The sequence below is a fragment of the Micromys minutus genome (assembly GCF_963924665.1).
Source record: "Micromys minutus genome assembly, chromosome: 8".
Lineage (NCBI taxonomy): Eukaryota > Metazoa > Chordata > Mammalia > Rodentia > Muridae > Micromys > Micromys minutus.
Window position 1 is genome coordinate 52,770,680 of NC_137977.1, and position 17,618 is coordinate 52,788,297.

The 17,618-nt window shown below is 38.9% G+C and overlaps 1 protein-coding gene across 1 annotated transcript in view; it reads left to right on the plus strand.

Moving 5' to 3' along the window:
- Window positions 1-5,717: 5,717 nt before the first annotated feature.
- Window positions 5,718-17,618, plus strand: part of CEP192 (centrosomal protein 192) — a gene marked incomplete at its 5' end in the record, with an annotated part of 77,654 nt that continues 65,753 nt past the window's right edge. Inside the window, 8 exons of the mRNA XM_080920495.1 lie at window positions 5,718-5,884; window positions 7,060-7,188; window positions 9,239-9,387; window positions 11,968-12,020; window positions 13,523-13,643; window positions 14,812-14,939; window positions 16,428-16,569; window positions 17,277-17,404. Coding sequence (XP_080776621.1) covers window positions 5,718-5,884; window positions 7,060-7,188; window positions 9,239-9,387; window positions 11,968-12,020; window positions 13,523-13,643; window positions 14,812-14,939; window positions 16,428-16,569; window positions 17,277-17,404 — 1,017 coding nt within the window. The remainder of the gene's footprint in view (window positions 5,885-7,059; window positions 7,189-9,238; window positions 9,388-11,967; window positions 12,021-13,522; window positions 13,644-14,811; window positions 14,940-16,427; window positions 16,570-17,276; window positions 17,405-17,618) is intronic.

Consider the following 17,618-nt stretch of genomic DNA (forward strand, 5'->3'; position numbering starts at 1 on the left):
AACATTCAGAACTGACAAGTGTCTTCAGTCTCATTATTCAACATTATTATTGTTATTCTTTTGAGATAGGCTCTCTACAGATCCTTGGTCTTGGAACTCACTGTGTATATCAGGCTGCTTAAACTCAGAGATTCCTCTGCTTCCCGAGTGTTGGGATTATGGACATGCACCACCACGCCCAACTCAGCATTATTTTGTAGATAAAGTTGGAAAGCAAGCTGTATTTATTATAATTATAAATTATAATAAATATGATTTATAATCTTATTTTGGCCTATTTGAGCTGTTGATTTGCCTTTCAAGGCAAAAGGAGATCATTTCTAAAAATTGTTCTTATGTTTATGTGTGGTGCCAGAAGAGGGCGCCAGATTTCCTGGAGCTGGAAGAGTTACCCGCATTTTTGAACTGCTGGACAGTGGTGCTGTGAGCCTGACTTGGGTCCTCAGCTAGAGTAGCAAGCACTCTCAAACTTTCCAGCCCAAAGAGATGTATTTTTAAAAAGCATCTCATATGTACATGTACATTTTTTATACTGGTGACATTGTTATAACCTTACTTATGAACATCTTGCTGGAGTAATGGCTCAGTGGTTAAGAGCACTGACTGCTCTTCCAGAGGTCCTGAGTTCAATTCCCAGCAACCACATGGTGGCTCACAATCATCTGTAATGGAATCCAACTCCTTCAGGTGTGTCTGAAGACAGCACTAGTGTATTCACATACATGAAATAAATCTTAAAAAGACTTTATTAAAAAAAGATCAAAAAGAACATCTTAACTTGGAGAGGATAAAGATTAGATAGAACAGCTCTTGTTTTAATTAAAGGAAAATTTGAGTTGTGTTTAAAGTCAAATAAGCCAGACATGGTGGTGCCTGTCTAATTCCAGCACTTGGGATGCTGAGATAATTCTTAGAATTAAGTCATGTCTGACATTTCAGTGGCTCTATTACAGAGTTAGAATGAAACTTTGAAACCATTGTTCAACCTAATGTAAGTATTTCATAGCTAGCATGTCCAGTATACTAATGGAGTACGCTAGAGGATGTGTGGAAGATAAGGTAATCAGCCCACAGATGCACTTTAGTGAGAGAAAACACTTCTGTAGTATAGTGAATAACCGGCTCTGCTTTATAGTCAAGATTGCACAATAGACACTTTAGCTTGCAGAATGTGGAAGGGATGTAGCATTTTCATGGGTTGAAGAGTTAAGGTGGAGAACTAGGGCTGTTTTCAGGGAACATGATTGTTGGTTGATGTTTTTTTTTAAAGCTATTTAATTGGGTTAGTATACTTCTACCTCCCTTCCAGCCCCCTACACTAGGTCGGAGAGAAAGGTTAGAGGAAGAAAGGGGACATAGACCTCTTTTGACTACTTCCTGTTGACTGGGGCATTGGGTTTTGGGGGACCAGTCTATTCTTTGTGTCTCCTACTCCTCATCCCTTTGCTTACACTTTCCAAACCTTAATGGCAGCCGGAGCAGCAGCTTCCACAGCCCTTATACCTTGTCCAGAATCCTGAGGACTAAGTTATCTGCAGCTAGCATACATCACACCCCTGGTAGTGAGAGGCAAATCAGTCACCTGCTGTGAAGCAGTCTCTTATTCCACACCTGGGATTAAAACAAAGATGCACATACCTGAGCTTTTAAAGAAACCAAAATTCTCACTGCACATGATACTTGGTGAAAGTAAAATTACTCTGAATACATATCCTGTAACTGGGATTGGATATTGGCTGAGGCATCCCACTGAAAGCATTTGGAACTGGAGCTGTTCTGTTTTTATGTGTTTTGGATAGGTGTCACCTCTATTTCTTTGGAAGAAACCATTGTTTGTAGGGCCTTTACTGGCCCTAAGTTCTAAAAAGATGTGCAGATTACATTGGGAATTTCAGTTTTTCTAGTTGGCAAGTAAGATAAGGTACAGGGTTAAGACAGGAGCTCCTCTCTGTTGAGTAGGAGTACCAAGGGCTTCTGTGTGCTTTCCCAGGTGTGTGTGATGAACCACCTAAGGCTCCAGTTATCCCATTTTACAAATGAGAGCACATAACCAAGGCCAGGGAGGAAGACTTGGTTTACAGCTAGGCAGCCCAGCCTTAGAGTTCAGGCTTTCCTGCCTGTATATACTTTGGTTCATCTTTGTCACTGGAGAATCAACAGGTTGCTGAGTGTTTTCAGTTAAATTCCAGTGACTTTGAAGATTGTGGAGATCGTTTTTTTTTGAGTTGGGAATCCAGGGACACAGTGTGAATGACACAAAGGAACTTCTAGACTCATTTGCACAACTCACCTCCAGTTTCTTTGTGAAAGAAGGGCAGTTTGATGATTGCTTTGCTCTCCACAGCTGAGGATTTGTGAAGTTTTTGATTTTGGGTTTTAATCGGATTCGACAATTACAAAAGGGAAAGAAGATATGACAGGACAGGTAGACAGCAGAATAGAAAGAGGATTTTTTCCCCTAAATTTTCTAAGGCAACGCCTTAGTATGTACAGGCTGGCTGGTTTTGAACACGCTAACCTACTTCTTCAGCCTCTCGAACTCAGGGATTATGGGTGTACGCCATTAATAGGCATTATTTCCGGAAAGTAACCCTGACGAGGTTAACCAAGAGTGACCACCAAGGAGGCTTTTTCAAGGACAAAGAAAGGAAAATGATCAAGTAAACAGATGTTTTTTTTTTTTTTCCCCAGCAGGCCAAAGTCAGGTACAGCAACTGTGGGCTTTGTATTTCTTCTACTGTGTTCAAGTGTTTTTAAAAAGGTATTCAAAGGAATTGAATTACTGTTAAGGAATTGTTTACGAAAAGAGGGAGTCCCTTTTGAGACTCTGAACTTTTAAGAGAGAGACGATACATTTTTTAGGTAAAGCTTATGGTGAGCAAAGACGGTGATGGGATTTGTGTGATTTAGGAAGAATGGCAGTTACGGAAACAAAATTTCCCCCAGTTGGTTCCAGCTTTATCCCAAGAGATTAAGTGTAGCTAACTTTCGTGACGTGTTTACCCCAAGGAATGATTTGTTAAAAGCAAACCATGAAGCTTACGCATCTACTAAGCGGTGGTATGAAAATTAAAAAAAAAAACACACCTAATGGAGAAAGATGACTTACGGACTTTAGGGGAGATATCAAACTGAGGAATTAATCTCAAGATTTTCAAAACGGCGCCTACGGAAAAGCTTCTGCCATCTAGGCTGCGCGGCTTCAGGCCTTCAAATCGAGTAACGCGCTGTCCTAACCAATCACAGGCTTCTGCCCGCCCCTTCCCGGAGCCTAGTCCAATCCTGGGCGGGTTTCGAGGCCACGCCCTCGTTTCCTACAGGAGGAAGACCTCGCGGGCCTCCCGGGTGCGCGCATGCGCACTGTAGCGCCGTGGATCCGCCCCTTTAGCGGACGTTTTCCTAGTGCTCGTGGCTGGCGGAGCTTGGGGTCGTGGCCTGGTGAGCAGGGTCGTCGGTACGGTGGACTTAAGAGAGAGGGCTAGACTGCGGCTTCTAGGTGGCGGCGGTGACTGCCCGGCACGGTGGGGACACGGGCTGGAGGCTGGGCTGCTCTGTGAGATCAGGCGCCCGCTTGTGGGCCGGGCTCCCTGCCTGGGCTTTGGAGTGGCCGCATCCTTGTTTCTTCCTTTCCCCTAGCGATTGTCCACTTCTGAGGGACGCACCCATGGCCTCTGAGCTCTGCGACGGTTCCTTCTTGCAAAGTGCTATGCCTTCTGCCCTACTGTATTGGGATGGGCGGACTTTTTAGACTGACTCTAACTCTGGAAGTAACGTTTTTGTTCGCTCTTGAGGGGAGGGCTCTCTTATGTCAACCTGTGTTTGCTAAGCTTCATGCACACTTAACTCCTAACTGCTAATGCAAAATGAAAGGATGATTTTACTATCCCCCACCTTTTGCTTTGCCTTAATTTCAGACTTTGTGTAGTTAAGCATGAAATCCCTTCTGACACCGTCGTTTGGAGGCCAGATGTTTATAGGACAGCATATACATTTGCACTTACCCTTTTGAGGTCATGCTTCTGTTATTTTCATTTTGACCGAACCAACGTTTTCTTCAGAGTTCCCCGTTGTGGGCGTACTTCACGGTAAGTTTTTAAAAAGTTATATACGAAACGTCTGCCGAATTTTGACATGTATCACACTGTGCCATTAGTTAAATGATGAGTCCTGGCAATTCTGGCTGTGTTTTGGGTTTCACAGCATGTACTTTTAAAACATGTGTAACTATATATATGTGAAAATCGAAGCCACTATACTCTTTAAGAAAACAGCAAGAGCCGTTGCATAGGTGGCTACTTGTTTAAAATATAGTAGAACAATAGTTAATAATGTGTATTTTCTTCACAATGCATGGTGGATAATGGAATCCTAAGGGAAATTTTTGCCTTTTCCCATTTAGGAAAGTTTTAGGAATGTGCTGTATGCATGAATGGGGGTTTTGTTTTGTTTTGGTTAGCTTTGGAAAGTTATTATCATTACACTATTTTGTGTGCACACACAGGTCAGAGGATAACCTGTGGGAGTTGGCTCTCTCCCTCCATCGTGTGAGGATCCAACTCAGGCTGTCAGGCTGGCGTTTTTAGTTAGTTTGTGTAGGATTTTTAAAAAAAATTAGGACCTTTCTTCTGGCATGGAATTGCCTGGGTAGCCCAGCCTGTTCTGAAACCTGAGGCAGTCTGGTCTCAGCCTCCTAGGTTACAGGCATATAAAGCTAGACTTAGGCAGGATAGTTGGAACAGTTGTGCAGTGGCTTAAAATGTGCTGAACCATATGCGTTGGGTTGTAGTCTCAGCTCTAGAAAGATATCTGAAATGAGAAACATTAGAAGTGGATAACTGATAAGCAGGAGAAATTAGAAGTATCAGAGGTATCCATGTATGCCACAGCTCCTTTGTAGATATCAGAGGACAGCTTATGGGAACTGAGTCTCCTTCTACTATGTGGGTTTAAACTTAGGTCATTAGGTTTGACAGCAAGCATCTCTATCACTGAGCCATCTCACCAGCTCTAAATACCAAAGTTCTAAACGTACCCTAAATGTCATTAGTTTTATACCCTTTTTTCTTGTCCTACTAATTAAGTTTGTGATTCTTCATATTCTTCCTCCAGTAAACCATGGGTGTCTTAGAGATACCGTGACCATGGCAACTCTTATATTAGAAAACATTTAATTGGGGCTGGCTTATAGTTCAGAGGTTTAGTCCATTAAACTTGGTGGGAAGCATGGCAGCATGCAGTCAGACATGGTGCTGGAGAAGGAGCTGAGAGTTCTACATCTTGATCTACAGACAGCAGAGGGACATTCTAGGCCTAGCTTGAGCATTTGAGATGTCAAAGCTCAACTCCACAGTGACATATTTTCTCCTACAAGGCCACACCTTATAATAGTGCCACTCCTATGGACCAAGCATTCAAGCACAAGAGTATGAGGGGGCATTCCTACTCAAAGTATCACAATGGGTAAATCCAACTTGTATTTCTGTTCTCTGTTGGTTATAAGAAGGTAAGTTTAGTGTTTGGTGTGTATGTTCTTAATTGTTAGGAAGCAAAAGTGTTCTGAGGCTTACTGTAGCTCAGAGTATTTGCTGGAAACCATTCTTATTGATGTTACAAAAGTCTTGGTTTGTTTTTAAAAGAGTCATTGTTCTTTTAATCATTGGAAAATTCATGGTAATAAAATATTCAACTTACTTTAAAAATGATGTTGTTGCAGTGAGATGGAAGACTTCCGAGGCATAGCAGAAGAGTCATTTCCCAGCTTTTTAGCCAACTCACTCCTTGGTAATAGTGATGTTTTGGGAAATGATACTCTTCTGTCGTCAAATTTTGGCTTGCCCATTGCTGTTTCTACACTTGCCAAGAACCGACCCAGCATTGACAACAGGTAAGACTCACTTGCACAAATACTGTTTTTCCGGTTTACAAACTCTGTAGTATACTGAGAGATGAGTTTGGGATGTGTCAGGACTTCGGTTTCTGGCTCCCAATGCTTCTCTCTGGCTAACTGTATCTCTTATTCTCCCAGCTTACGGGCTTTATACGCTTTCCTGTTTATGTTCAAGAATATGTCTGAAAATGGGTCTGTGAATAGTTTTGTAGCTGGAGAAGGACTGGTGAATTGTTTCTGTGTTGATCTATGGTTGTAGCAGTCAGTGCATCTTTTATGTGACAGTTTGCCTTTTTTTACTTCATTTCAGCCGGCTGCATGCTTTACTAGGTTTGTGTGGTTGCCTTTCCTTGCTAGCTGAGTTTGCTGAATGCTTCTGATTTTGTTTTTCTTTTTGTAGTACTGTGGCTTGAACCCTGGACCATGTGCGTGCTAAGCAAGCACTTTACCCTGGTCCATCGCCCTAATACTTTTGTATGGTTATGAAGTGACTTATCTTGTATTCAATCAGTTTTAACTTACTCAGGTCAAGTTTCTTATTTTTAGGAACTAAACCACCTTTTATTTTATTTTTTAAAAGTTGGTTTTCTTTTTTTTAATACAATTTTTTTTATGTATATGAGTACACTATAGCTGTCAGACACACCAGAAGAGGAGGACATTGGATCCCATTACAGATGGTTGTGAGTCAGCATGTGGCTGCTGGGAATTGAACTCAGAACCTCTGGAAGAACAGTCAGTGAGCCATCTTAACCACTGAGCCATCTCTCCAGCCCATCTGACCACTATTGAACTACCTTCCAATCTAACAATTTGATGAATGATAATATTTTTATCTTTGGGATAGAGGGGTTATGGTAACACTGGGGCTTCTGTGTGTTTATTTGATGGTGATTAGTTTTATTTTTTTTAGCCGTATGACATTAGTTAATTTTGATACAGGTCTCATACCTCAAACTTACTGTAGCTCAGGATGACTTTGAATTTCTGGTCTTCCTGTTTCTACATAGAATTGTGAATAAGCCTCTACTATAATGCCCGGGGTGTAGTGTTGGGATCAAGCCCAGAGTTTCATACATGCTAGGCAAGTGTTCTACTAAAAATCCTGTATTGTTAGCCCAACAAGGTGAGCTTTAATTCTAAGTATCTTAAATCTTAACAATTTTGTGTAGGTGTCCTGATGTCCAGGCATCATACTTAATTGAAGAGAGGTTTTCAGTTCCTTCTGCATCATCTCCCAGTTGTCAGAGTGATAACACTGAACCAAGAGAACGGTTACAGCTCAGCTTTCAGGGTGATGAGTAAGTTCTGGCCTCCTTTGCATTCCGATAAAGCTAGCTTTAGACTTGGGGAAAGTGTATGTCTTTGTCTTTGATTATTATTTCTTAGTGTCTGTAAGAAAGACCTTTCTATACATCTTTTAACTACATTTTTAGCCTTTAAATTTTTTTTCTAAATGAAACAGTTGTTTAAAAAAGTAAAATTACAGGCAGTTATTAGGAAAACAATCAATCAAATCAATTATCTGTTAACTAGAGACACTAATTACTTTCTTTTTTAATATTACATAGAGCACATGCATGTGTGTGCCTGATCATATCAGCATGTCACGGCACATGTGTGGATATCAGAAGACAACTTAGTGGAGTCTGTTTTCTCTTTCTTTTGTACTGGTTCTGGGAAATAGGTTTGGTGGCGAATAACCTTTATTTACTGATTCATCTTGCTGGCCTGGCATTATTTTTGATCTTTCATTTAGAGGTTAAAAATAATTTATACATTTGTATGTATATACTGGAAAAACCCCCCAGAATCTTAAAACTAAAACTTAACTTGAAGATTTTGGTGGTTTTAATATAGAGAGTCTTAAGGTTTTTGTTTAACTCTGTATTTTAGTATTGACAAGATAGAATGTGCTAAGATATTCACTACTTTCATTTGTGTTGTAAGTTGCCTCTTAATAGACTTTATATATGTTTTCTTTTTAGAAATTATTTGTTTTTCTATTTATTTGAGACTTTTATATCATTTACAGTATTTTTACCCCTGCACTATTTTATTGAAGTGAGATTTTCCTGTATTATCTGTGATTGTGCTTTTGGTTTAATATATGGCAGCTTTAATAAAGGGATAGAGAAGAATAGGAAATAAATTGTAGTTAGGACGAAGGCTTTATATGGAAGCATGGCAGGTTTTTTACCTCTTTTACTTGAAGCTTATGGTTTCATTTGTTTTTGTTAATCCCCTTACTCAGTTTAAGCTTAGCCCTTCATCTCTATCAAAAGGAAATTGCTGTTAATGAAAAACATTTTCATCTGCATACAAAATTATAGAAACAGAAAGTTAGGTATGAGAACAGAGGCAGGAGTAGAAATAAATTTGGGAAGCCTTCATTTCCTCGTCATAGTAGCATGCTATGATCCTGGCATCTGGGAGGTAGAAGCAGGAATATCAAAAGTCCAGGCCAGACAGGCCTACATGTAAATCTTAGGGCAACCAAGAGCCCAGTGATGAGACCCTCTGTCTTAGTTTGGGTTTTACCGTTGTGAACAGACACCATGACCAAGGCAAGTCTTATAAGGACAACATTTAACTGGGGCTGGCTTACAGGTTCAGAGGTTCTGCCCAGTGTCATCAAGATGAGAGTATGGCAGCATCCGGGCAGGCTTGGTGCAGGAGGAGCTGAGAGTTCTACATCTTCATCCAACGGAAGCCAGGAACAGACAGCTAGGAGGAGTGTCTCCAGGCCCACCCACAGAGTGACATACTTCCTCCAACAAGGCCACACCTTCTAATAGTGCCACTCTCTGGGCTAAGCATATGCAAACCATCACAACCTCTATCATAACAAAAACAAGCAACTATAAAACCTTTATTAATTCAAAGATTTTGATGTTTTGGTAAACATGCTGTTCTAGTATTTGAAAATATTACTCATTGTTAGAAATAGTTGGGTTTTTTAGCTAGGTGGTTGTGGTGCATGCCTGTAATCTAAGCACTTGGGAGGCAGAGGTAGGTGGGTCTCTGAGTTCTATCCTTATCTACAGAGTGAGTTCCAGGACAACCAGGGCTATATACAGAAACCCTGTTTTGAAAACAACAACAACAACATCAACAACAAAATAAGTAGAGAGAGAGAGAAGAAAAGGAGGTTGGGTTGTTTTCTAGGCATAATAGTGGTGAGATCTTCTCTTTGGATCTGTTGAACTGTATGCCACAGGAGTCAACAAGCTTGTCCAGTCCCCAGAGTGTATTTCTAGAAAGATGGGATACAGAACTGAATAATAGGTGTATATACCTTTATACCTAAAGGTAACTAATATTTTATTATAATTTTATTCCCTCAAAAAGTTCTGCTACAAGGAAAAAGAACTACATAGAAAGTCCACATTTGTCACGTGCGCTTATGAAACCAAGAGTAGAAGAGAAGCAAGCTAACACTGCATCTGTTCGGGGTCACAGTCTTCTGGATGGAGTTTCCCCTCTGCAACAGGTACCAGGTATGAAATGTTAGAAATCATTTCATGTATATGTTTTAATGGCTTTATTTTCCCTGTCATTTGCTTGGTGTATGTCTTCTGTTTTTGTCCTGTGGTAACCACAGGGTTTTGGTTTGGCATGAGCTTTGGTAGAGCTCTCTTGATGGATTTCCTTTGCCTTGGGAACCATGCTGTTTGTACGTGAAGCACTTTCCTGTTTTTTGCGAAGAGTCCATTGCTAGTATTTTTTACTTTTCCTCCCACCAATTGAAACTATTTTTGTATTAATATAATGGACAAATTAGAAAGTCTAAAATAAATTATTGTTTCTAAGACAATCAAGTTTATACTTTAAAAATACTCAAAAGTGACTCATTTTAAAAAATTATTTTAAAGTAGATATATAAAGTAGGAAAGCTACAAAGTGTGAGGCTCTGTCAAAGTGTGAGGTGATGTCAGTAATTCAGGATTCTCCTGCTTAGGGTTCCTGTGTAGCACTCTAAATCCTTGCTCTTTTATTTTCTTTGTGCCCCTTGTGTTTTTTGAAGACAGTTTTGCTTTGTACCTTGCTGTGAGCCAAGGTTCACACTAATTTGTAGCAATCCTCTTGCCTCCGTTTCCTGAATGTCAGGATTGCAGATGTGTCTCCCCACAACTGTGTTTCCTCTACTCCTCCAACTTGTTCTTTCTCTTTGTGGAGGAACTCAAAACTAGAAATTAAAAACAATATACTTTTGGTTTATTGTAGCAATGATATAAATTGAAGCTGTAATTCAGTACTTACAATACCCTGTGATTGGTGAGCAAATAATATTTATAGTTGGAAAAATTGTTAGGTATGTTTGTGTTCTCCTGATGTAAAAAGCCAATTATCTAAGAAGATAGAAGAGATTAATATCAGCCACACTTGTAAGCTGTTAAGAAAGTGGCAAAACAACCAAAAATGGAGAAAATATTTTTCTTATATAAATACATATATGTTTAAAATATATAAAATTTTTTTTTGTATATATTAATTACAAATTATATATACAGAAAGGTACTAGTATCTAAAATATTTAAAGAACTTCAATATTGAGAAGACAAATATGTAAAGGGTTTGAGTAGACATTTCTCTATAGAAATTGTGCATATGGCCAGTAAACACACAGAAAGGTATTTCCTAGACATCAGAGAAAAGCAACTCAAAATCATGAGATACTGCTTCATATTCCTAAATAGATATGTCAAAAAGATAAAAATCGGGGACTGGAGAGATTACTCGGTGGCTAAGAGCACTTGTTATTCTCCCGGGAACCCAGATTTGATTCCTCTTATTCACATGACAGCTCATAACCATCTGTAACTCCACTTTAAAGAGATCGACACCTCTTCTGATGTCTGGGAACTGCAGACAAGTAGTGCATAGACATACGGATAGATAAAACACTAATCACATAGAATCAGAAAATCAGAAACAGGAAGATTAGCAAGCATTGTTGAAGATTTGCAGAAACTGAAATTCAAACTTTGATGGTAGAAATGGAAAATGGTGGCTGGGTATGGTAGCACACACTTTTAATCCCAGCATGAGGAGGCAGAGGCAGGGAATCTGTTAAGTGTGAGGCCAGAGATTCTATATAACCTCTAGAACAGTCAGGATTACATAGTGAGGCCCTGTCTCAAGAAAATAAAAACAAGAACAAACCAATTGAAATGACAAAATGAAGAGAGAGAAAGGAAATGGTGACCTTTTTTGGAAATGAGTTTGACAGAACATAAAACAATCAAATAGACTAGGATATATACTAATCAGACTCCTTAATTGTGACAAGTACCTGGAAAACCTTAGTTAGAAAAAGGATTTTTTGTAGTTTGTGGTTTGTTTGTCTGGTTGCATTGCTGTGGGCCTGGCGAGAGGCCAAGTCTTTGATTCCTGGTGGGTAGGGAATAGATACAGTTCTAACTCACTGTGTTTGGGGGTCAAACTTGGTCTTACACATACTCAGCAATCTAGCCATTGAGCTGTACTCCAGAACTCTCTTTGTACTTATTTATCATGACTCTTCCTTGCTTTGTAAAGTTTCAGGTGTTATATTGCTGCTATATATTTGGACTACATCGCTAGTTGTACTCTTTTTGTATGATTATGGTGCTAGTACCAGTTGGTAAACTTACATCTTAGCTTAGCATGGCAGGCCTTATTGATATGTTTGAGTTGACCTGTGAAGATCATTTGTTTTTCCCTGCATGCCAAGGCTTGTTGAAATAAGGGAAGTCTGTTACAGCTTATTTCTATTTCTGTATTTGGATTTGTTTGCTTGCCTCATATGAAAGTCATTTCTCTTCCCTTTACTAAACCTCTTATTATAAAAAGGTTAGCTTTACAGTCTCAATGAGATTGATAATCAAATTTTATGGTATGTGTATAATTTTATGATATCCCATTCTAATAGTTTTAAATTTTTAGTTGACCAGTGATAGATTCCTGTATTATCACCCAGTATTATCTATTCTGTTTCAAGATAAAAAAATGTTTAGTCCTTTATTTGTTGCTTTTAACTATGATTAGGTTGAAAAATAATCTGTCCCTTTGTTTTTTTGTTTTTGTTTCCTTAATAGATTCAGCTCTTGATTTTCATTTAAAATCATGGACAAATAATCAAGAGCACAAGGTAAATTTTTATATATTATCAATTTCTGGAATGCTGTATTGGAGTAAAAGTTTTTATTAAAAGAACACACACATGAGAGGGGGAGAGAGAAGAGGTCACACGTGTGCATGAGGGAGCTATGGAAGCTCGTACATAGCAGAACTTTTACAGTAAGAATGGGAATTTAGTAGTATTTGGTGGTATATTCTAATCTTCCTAGCACTTGGGAGGCTGGGGTGGGAAAATTGCTATGAATTTGAGGCCAGCTTGGGCTATATGGGAATTCTCTGTGTCTTAGTTTCTCTTCCTGCTGCTTTGATAAAAATACCCTTTTATTTTAGCCCACAGTTCCACATTACAGTTCATTATAACTGGGAACTTAGAGTAGCAGGATCTTGAGTGAGCTGATTATATCAAATCTATAATCAGGATGAGCAGTGAATGTATGCATGCTCATCCTTAGATTGCTTTCTCTATGGTTTTTTTTTTTTTTTTTTTGGAGACAGAGTGTCTCTATGAAGTCTTGGCTATCCTGGAACTCTATGTAGGTTGGTCTTGCCTTTGTGTGCTTCTGCCTCCAGAGTGTTGGGATTAATTATACTATCTTGGATTCCCTGCTTAGGGTGTGTTACCACTTACTGGAGGTGGGTCCTTCCGCATATTTTAATCAAGGTGCTCATAGTAGATAACCCCAGTGACCTACCTCCTAGGTGAGCCTAACCTCTATCAGATTGAAACACACTAATATCACCTTCTGGCTCAAAAACAAAGGTAGGAGTGGTTTGCCTCTAGTAATGAGGAGATTCAAATGTAGTTCTGTCTAGATGTAGTTGTGTACACTTTTGATCCCAACACTCCAGAGGCAAAGACAGGCAGATCTCTGCAACTTCAAGCTTGTTCTACATATCAAGTTCCAAGCCAGCCACATAGTGAGACACTGTCTCAAAAAATTATAAAATAAAAGTTCTGACACTAACATGTTTATTGAACTAGCTGAGTCCTGTCCTGTATAAACAAAATCACATTAACATGCAGTAGTTTTAATGTCAAAATTAGGCACATTTTACAGTCAACTCTTAAACTGGTATCCATGGTTTTAGTATATATTTAATATTAGTGTGAAATAAATGAGACAAGAAAGTGTTAGGTTTTCACTCTGGGCCGTCACTATGTGGTAAACTGCTCATGCCCTTTAGTGTTAGCTGGTCCTTGGATTATGGATACTTACTCCAGCTTTCATAGTACATTCACTTTCTATAGCAAGTCTTGTAATGCCGAAGTTGAATTGTGAAGTTTGTTGGCCATGTTGCTAGATTTGTAAGCTGTGGAGGCAGTTTGATAGTGAGTGCCCTGCATTTTAAGGTGGGCCAGAGCAGGGAAGTAGAGTGGGGCAAGAAGGGATGTTACTAGTCCATGAAACACGGAATTTTTCATTGACTAACCTGTGTTTTTCATTTATTAACTGCACTTCAGATTAAATACTTGGTCTTTTTTATAGCCTTGAATCATTTGTTTCTTTTTAGATTGCCATGTCTGATGCCAAGAAACATCTTGAAGCCAAGAATGCAAACAGTGATTTCAGCCACACCAGCTTATTAGACGATGAGAAACTTTTAACACTGACGAACTTGGACGATTCCTCTGGTACTACAGAATGAGCGATGCTCTCTTCCTTTCTCTCCACACTTCACATTTTGTCTGTATTGCAGTAGTTAGTACACTTTTGGTCATTTTCTCCTTTGTCTTTTCCTTCTGCCTGTAACAAGCCTCTCTTGACTTGTTTTGCTTTTTTTGTTTTTTTAAGATAGGGTTTCTCTGTGGAACAGACCCTGTTGAACTCTGTAGACCAGGCTGGCCTTGAACTCAGAGATCCACTTGTCTCTGCCTCCAGAATGCTGGGAATAAGGGCTTACGCCATCATGCCTGGCTTTTCTGTTGACTATTCTAAGTAGCAAGATTTGTTGTTTTACTTCTTTGTGGACAGGGCCTCACTATGTAAGCTGGTCTAGAACTCCCTAGGTATGTTAGGCAGCCCAGAAACTCGTAGAGATCTGCCTACCTCTGCCTTCAAGACTTGGCATTAAAGGCATTGTTTTTGTTTAATTGTTGAGAGGAAAGGTCATACCTGGTATGTATGTAGTTCTCACTGGCCTTGAGTTCAGGATCCTCCTGTGTCGCAGATAACTATCAGTCAATCTCTCTTCCTGGGTCTTCAGTGCTAGACTTCCTACATGTTAGACAGTTACTCTACCATTAAGTTATATCCTAAACCCTCCCCTCTTCCCTGATTTCTTTTTTCTTTCTTTTTTTTTTGTGAGACAGACTCTCATGTAACTGTAACTGTCCTGAATCTTGCTCTGTAGACCAAGGTGGCCTTGACTTTGGAAACATTTTTTCTTCCTTCCTACTTACTTTTCTTCCTTCCTTGCTTCCTTCTTTCTTTCATTTATTAGTTAATGTATGTTAGCATTTTGCCTGCATGTATATGTGTTTGAGGGTGTCAGATCCCCTGGAACAGATGTTACAAATACTTGTGAGCTGCCATGTGGGTGCTGGAAGTTGAACCTGGGTCTTCTGGAAGAGCAGCCAGTGAGCTTAACTAAGCCAAGCTACTTTTCCAGCTCTGTACCTACACTCTAAGTGCTTGGAACTTACAGGTATACACTGCCTCATCTGGCTTTATGATAGTTTCCTTATGCTTGGAATAAAAATACAATTATGCTATCCACTGCCCTGTGTGTTTTATCAGCCTTTATGATCCAAGTTTTTAACTTGAAAACCTATCTTCTTTTTCATTCTACTTTATCAATAGATGATGATATTAATGATGAAGAATTTTACGATGATCATTTAGAAGCATATTTTGAACAACTAGCCATTCCAGGCATGATATATGAAGCAGGAGGCCAGGAGTCACCAGAAAATGTTTTTAAGTTCCCTGTAAGTTATCCCAGTCAAGTATGTTCTAGTCTTTGTTTTTTGTTTTTGTTTGTTTGTTATAAAGACATTTGACGTTGTAAATCACTGTCTTATTAGACATTTTATGTTGTCTTGAGATCCGGTTTCATGTAGCCCCACAACTCACTGAGTAGCTGAGGATGGCCTTGCGCTTCATCCGGCTGCTTTCACCACACCTGGTTCATTTCCTGTTAATGTTAAAACTTAAGCCTATGGTTTTCCTGTGGACTTCAAATGGATGAAAAAATTGATTTTCTTCTCTATTTTCTCTTACTTTGCTCTCACTTGAGAGAGTAAAAGAGGGGGTAAAGAATTCCAGTACGTGAGAAGCTGGTTTAGAGGATTAGGATTTCAAGGCCAACATGGGTTACGTGCAAGAAGGCAGGAAAATGTAGAAAGTGTAGTCATTGGGCATCCTTCTGCTTTAAGCAATTAACATTGTGTTGCCATTGCATTTTTTTCTCTCTCTGGATGATTTGAACACAAATTGCAAACGATTTATGACTCTACACTAAGATTTATCACCAATGAATAAGAACATTTTCCAACATAACCACATACTGTAACTGATAAAATAGTTTAAAACTGAAATATATTTTATGCATATGGGATGTTTTACTTGCATGGATGTCTGAATACTTATGTCCTCAGGGGCCAGAGTAGTGTGTCAGATCTCTTGAGACTGCAGTTAGAAATGGTTATGAACCACTATATGGGTGCTAGATCCAAACTCAAATTTTTGAGAATAGTTCTTCACCATTGAGCCATTTTTTCAGCTCCTGGTACATTGGTTTAGGTTACTGACCATATTCAGACGTGCTCAGACATCTCTAAAATATTCTTTATTTTTGTTTATGATTCATAGTTTAGTCAAAGGTTATATGACCCGTGGTTGTTGGGTTACTTTATTTTAACTTAAAATTTGTTCTTACATTAAGCATCTTATACAATTTAGGCTCTTTGTTTTGTAGATCCATAATGTGGAAACTTCTGATTGCTCTATCCCCTAATTAGAATAGGTTAGACATTTGGCAAGATCTTTAGTGATCATTTTCCTCACGAGTAAATTGGTTAAACATGACTGCTGTGTATGCACTGCTTCAGAGCAATGGAGGCGTCTGTGCTTCTGTCATGTTCTGTTTGAGGTTGGCTCTCCCGTGGGTGCTCTTTGGTATGTCATTGCTCATGTCTCTGATGCAGATGATTTTTCTCTGTGATTAAATTATCTGTGGGATGACACATGGTGGCCTTTAAACATCCTGTCTCCAGCACATCTTCATGAACTGTTAGCTTAATTGCTAAAGCCTCTGGGAATCAAGCACAAGTGTATACACTGGTGTTTGCCATGGTGGTTTTTCTGATTCTTTCTTATTGTCTATCTGGCATCCCTCAGTAAGGCAGGCATTCTGTTTTCCTCAAAATGTTTTTTTTTTTTTTTTTTAATTTAAAAGAGGATACTTTTCTTAACAGGCAAATGAAAATAGTATCTTAAACTGTGAGTTTCAATCCGAAAGTAACAGCTCTCTGATTCCCCATGGTGCACGTACTGCAGGAAATTCTCATACTGTTCACACAGAGTCTGAGGAAGGCCTTGGATGTCTGCCGGAGACTAGTAAGTGTTAAAATATGTTTGTTTTTTCTTTTTTTGGTTTGTTTGACACAATATTTCATATAGTAACCTAGGCTGGCCTGGGTCTGACTTTGTACTCCAGATGGACTTCACCTCATTGCAGTCTTTCACCCTTAGACTACTGACTACAGAACGTTTAGGAACGAGCCTCCATGTCTGGCTCTCTTTTGTTCTTAAATTTGGGTTAGAATTTACCTTTTTAGGAAAAAAATCTTTCTTGTAATTAGTTTTCAGTTTATTTTCATTTTCCCTTTGGATCTTTAGCCCAAAAACTTTGAAAAGAGCTTTTAATGCCTAAGCAAGAAGTCAGTTACCTCCTGGTAAATTTGTTTCCTAGTGGTTTTGTCTTATATGTTAATGTGAAACTGCTGTCATCATTAATTTTAAACATTTCTGTGTGTATAAAGACACTGCAAATAATTGTAATCATGTCTGTGTGAATTGGTACTGCTAGAAATTGAGTAGTATGTTCTCGGGTGGCCGTTTTAAATGATTGTGTCCTATCCAGACCTCTGAGAATGAGAGATCAGCACGCCACCAGCCTTCTCATGCTCATCCCCTTTGTGCTTGTTTTCACTTGTCTCCAGTCCGCAAATTTGTCATGAATACTAAACACTAAGAAGACAGTTGTTGCGTTAGACTACTTAGACCTTGATACTGTTCCATTAACCTTTTTTCTTTATTTTCAGGTGGCTGTGTAGGTATTGTAGATAATAAAAAGCAGATAGATAATGTGTTATCACTCTACTCTCATACCTGGAGGACTGAGAAGGAAGGGGCACACAATTTGAAGGATATTGTTCCAAATCAAAGCAGAGTAAGTTGATGAACATTTTATTTAACTTCCTAGTGATCTCTCATGTGTTATGACAAATTTTCAGAAGAAAATTGTTGACTTCTGAAAAATATGGAAAAAATATAAATTACTATTCCCATGGTTTGTGTTTGATTGTATGTATTATTGGCATCACTATTACACAATTGTATATATTTTCTTTACTTTAAACATCTGATGTCATGCATTTTAGTTA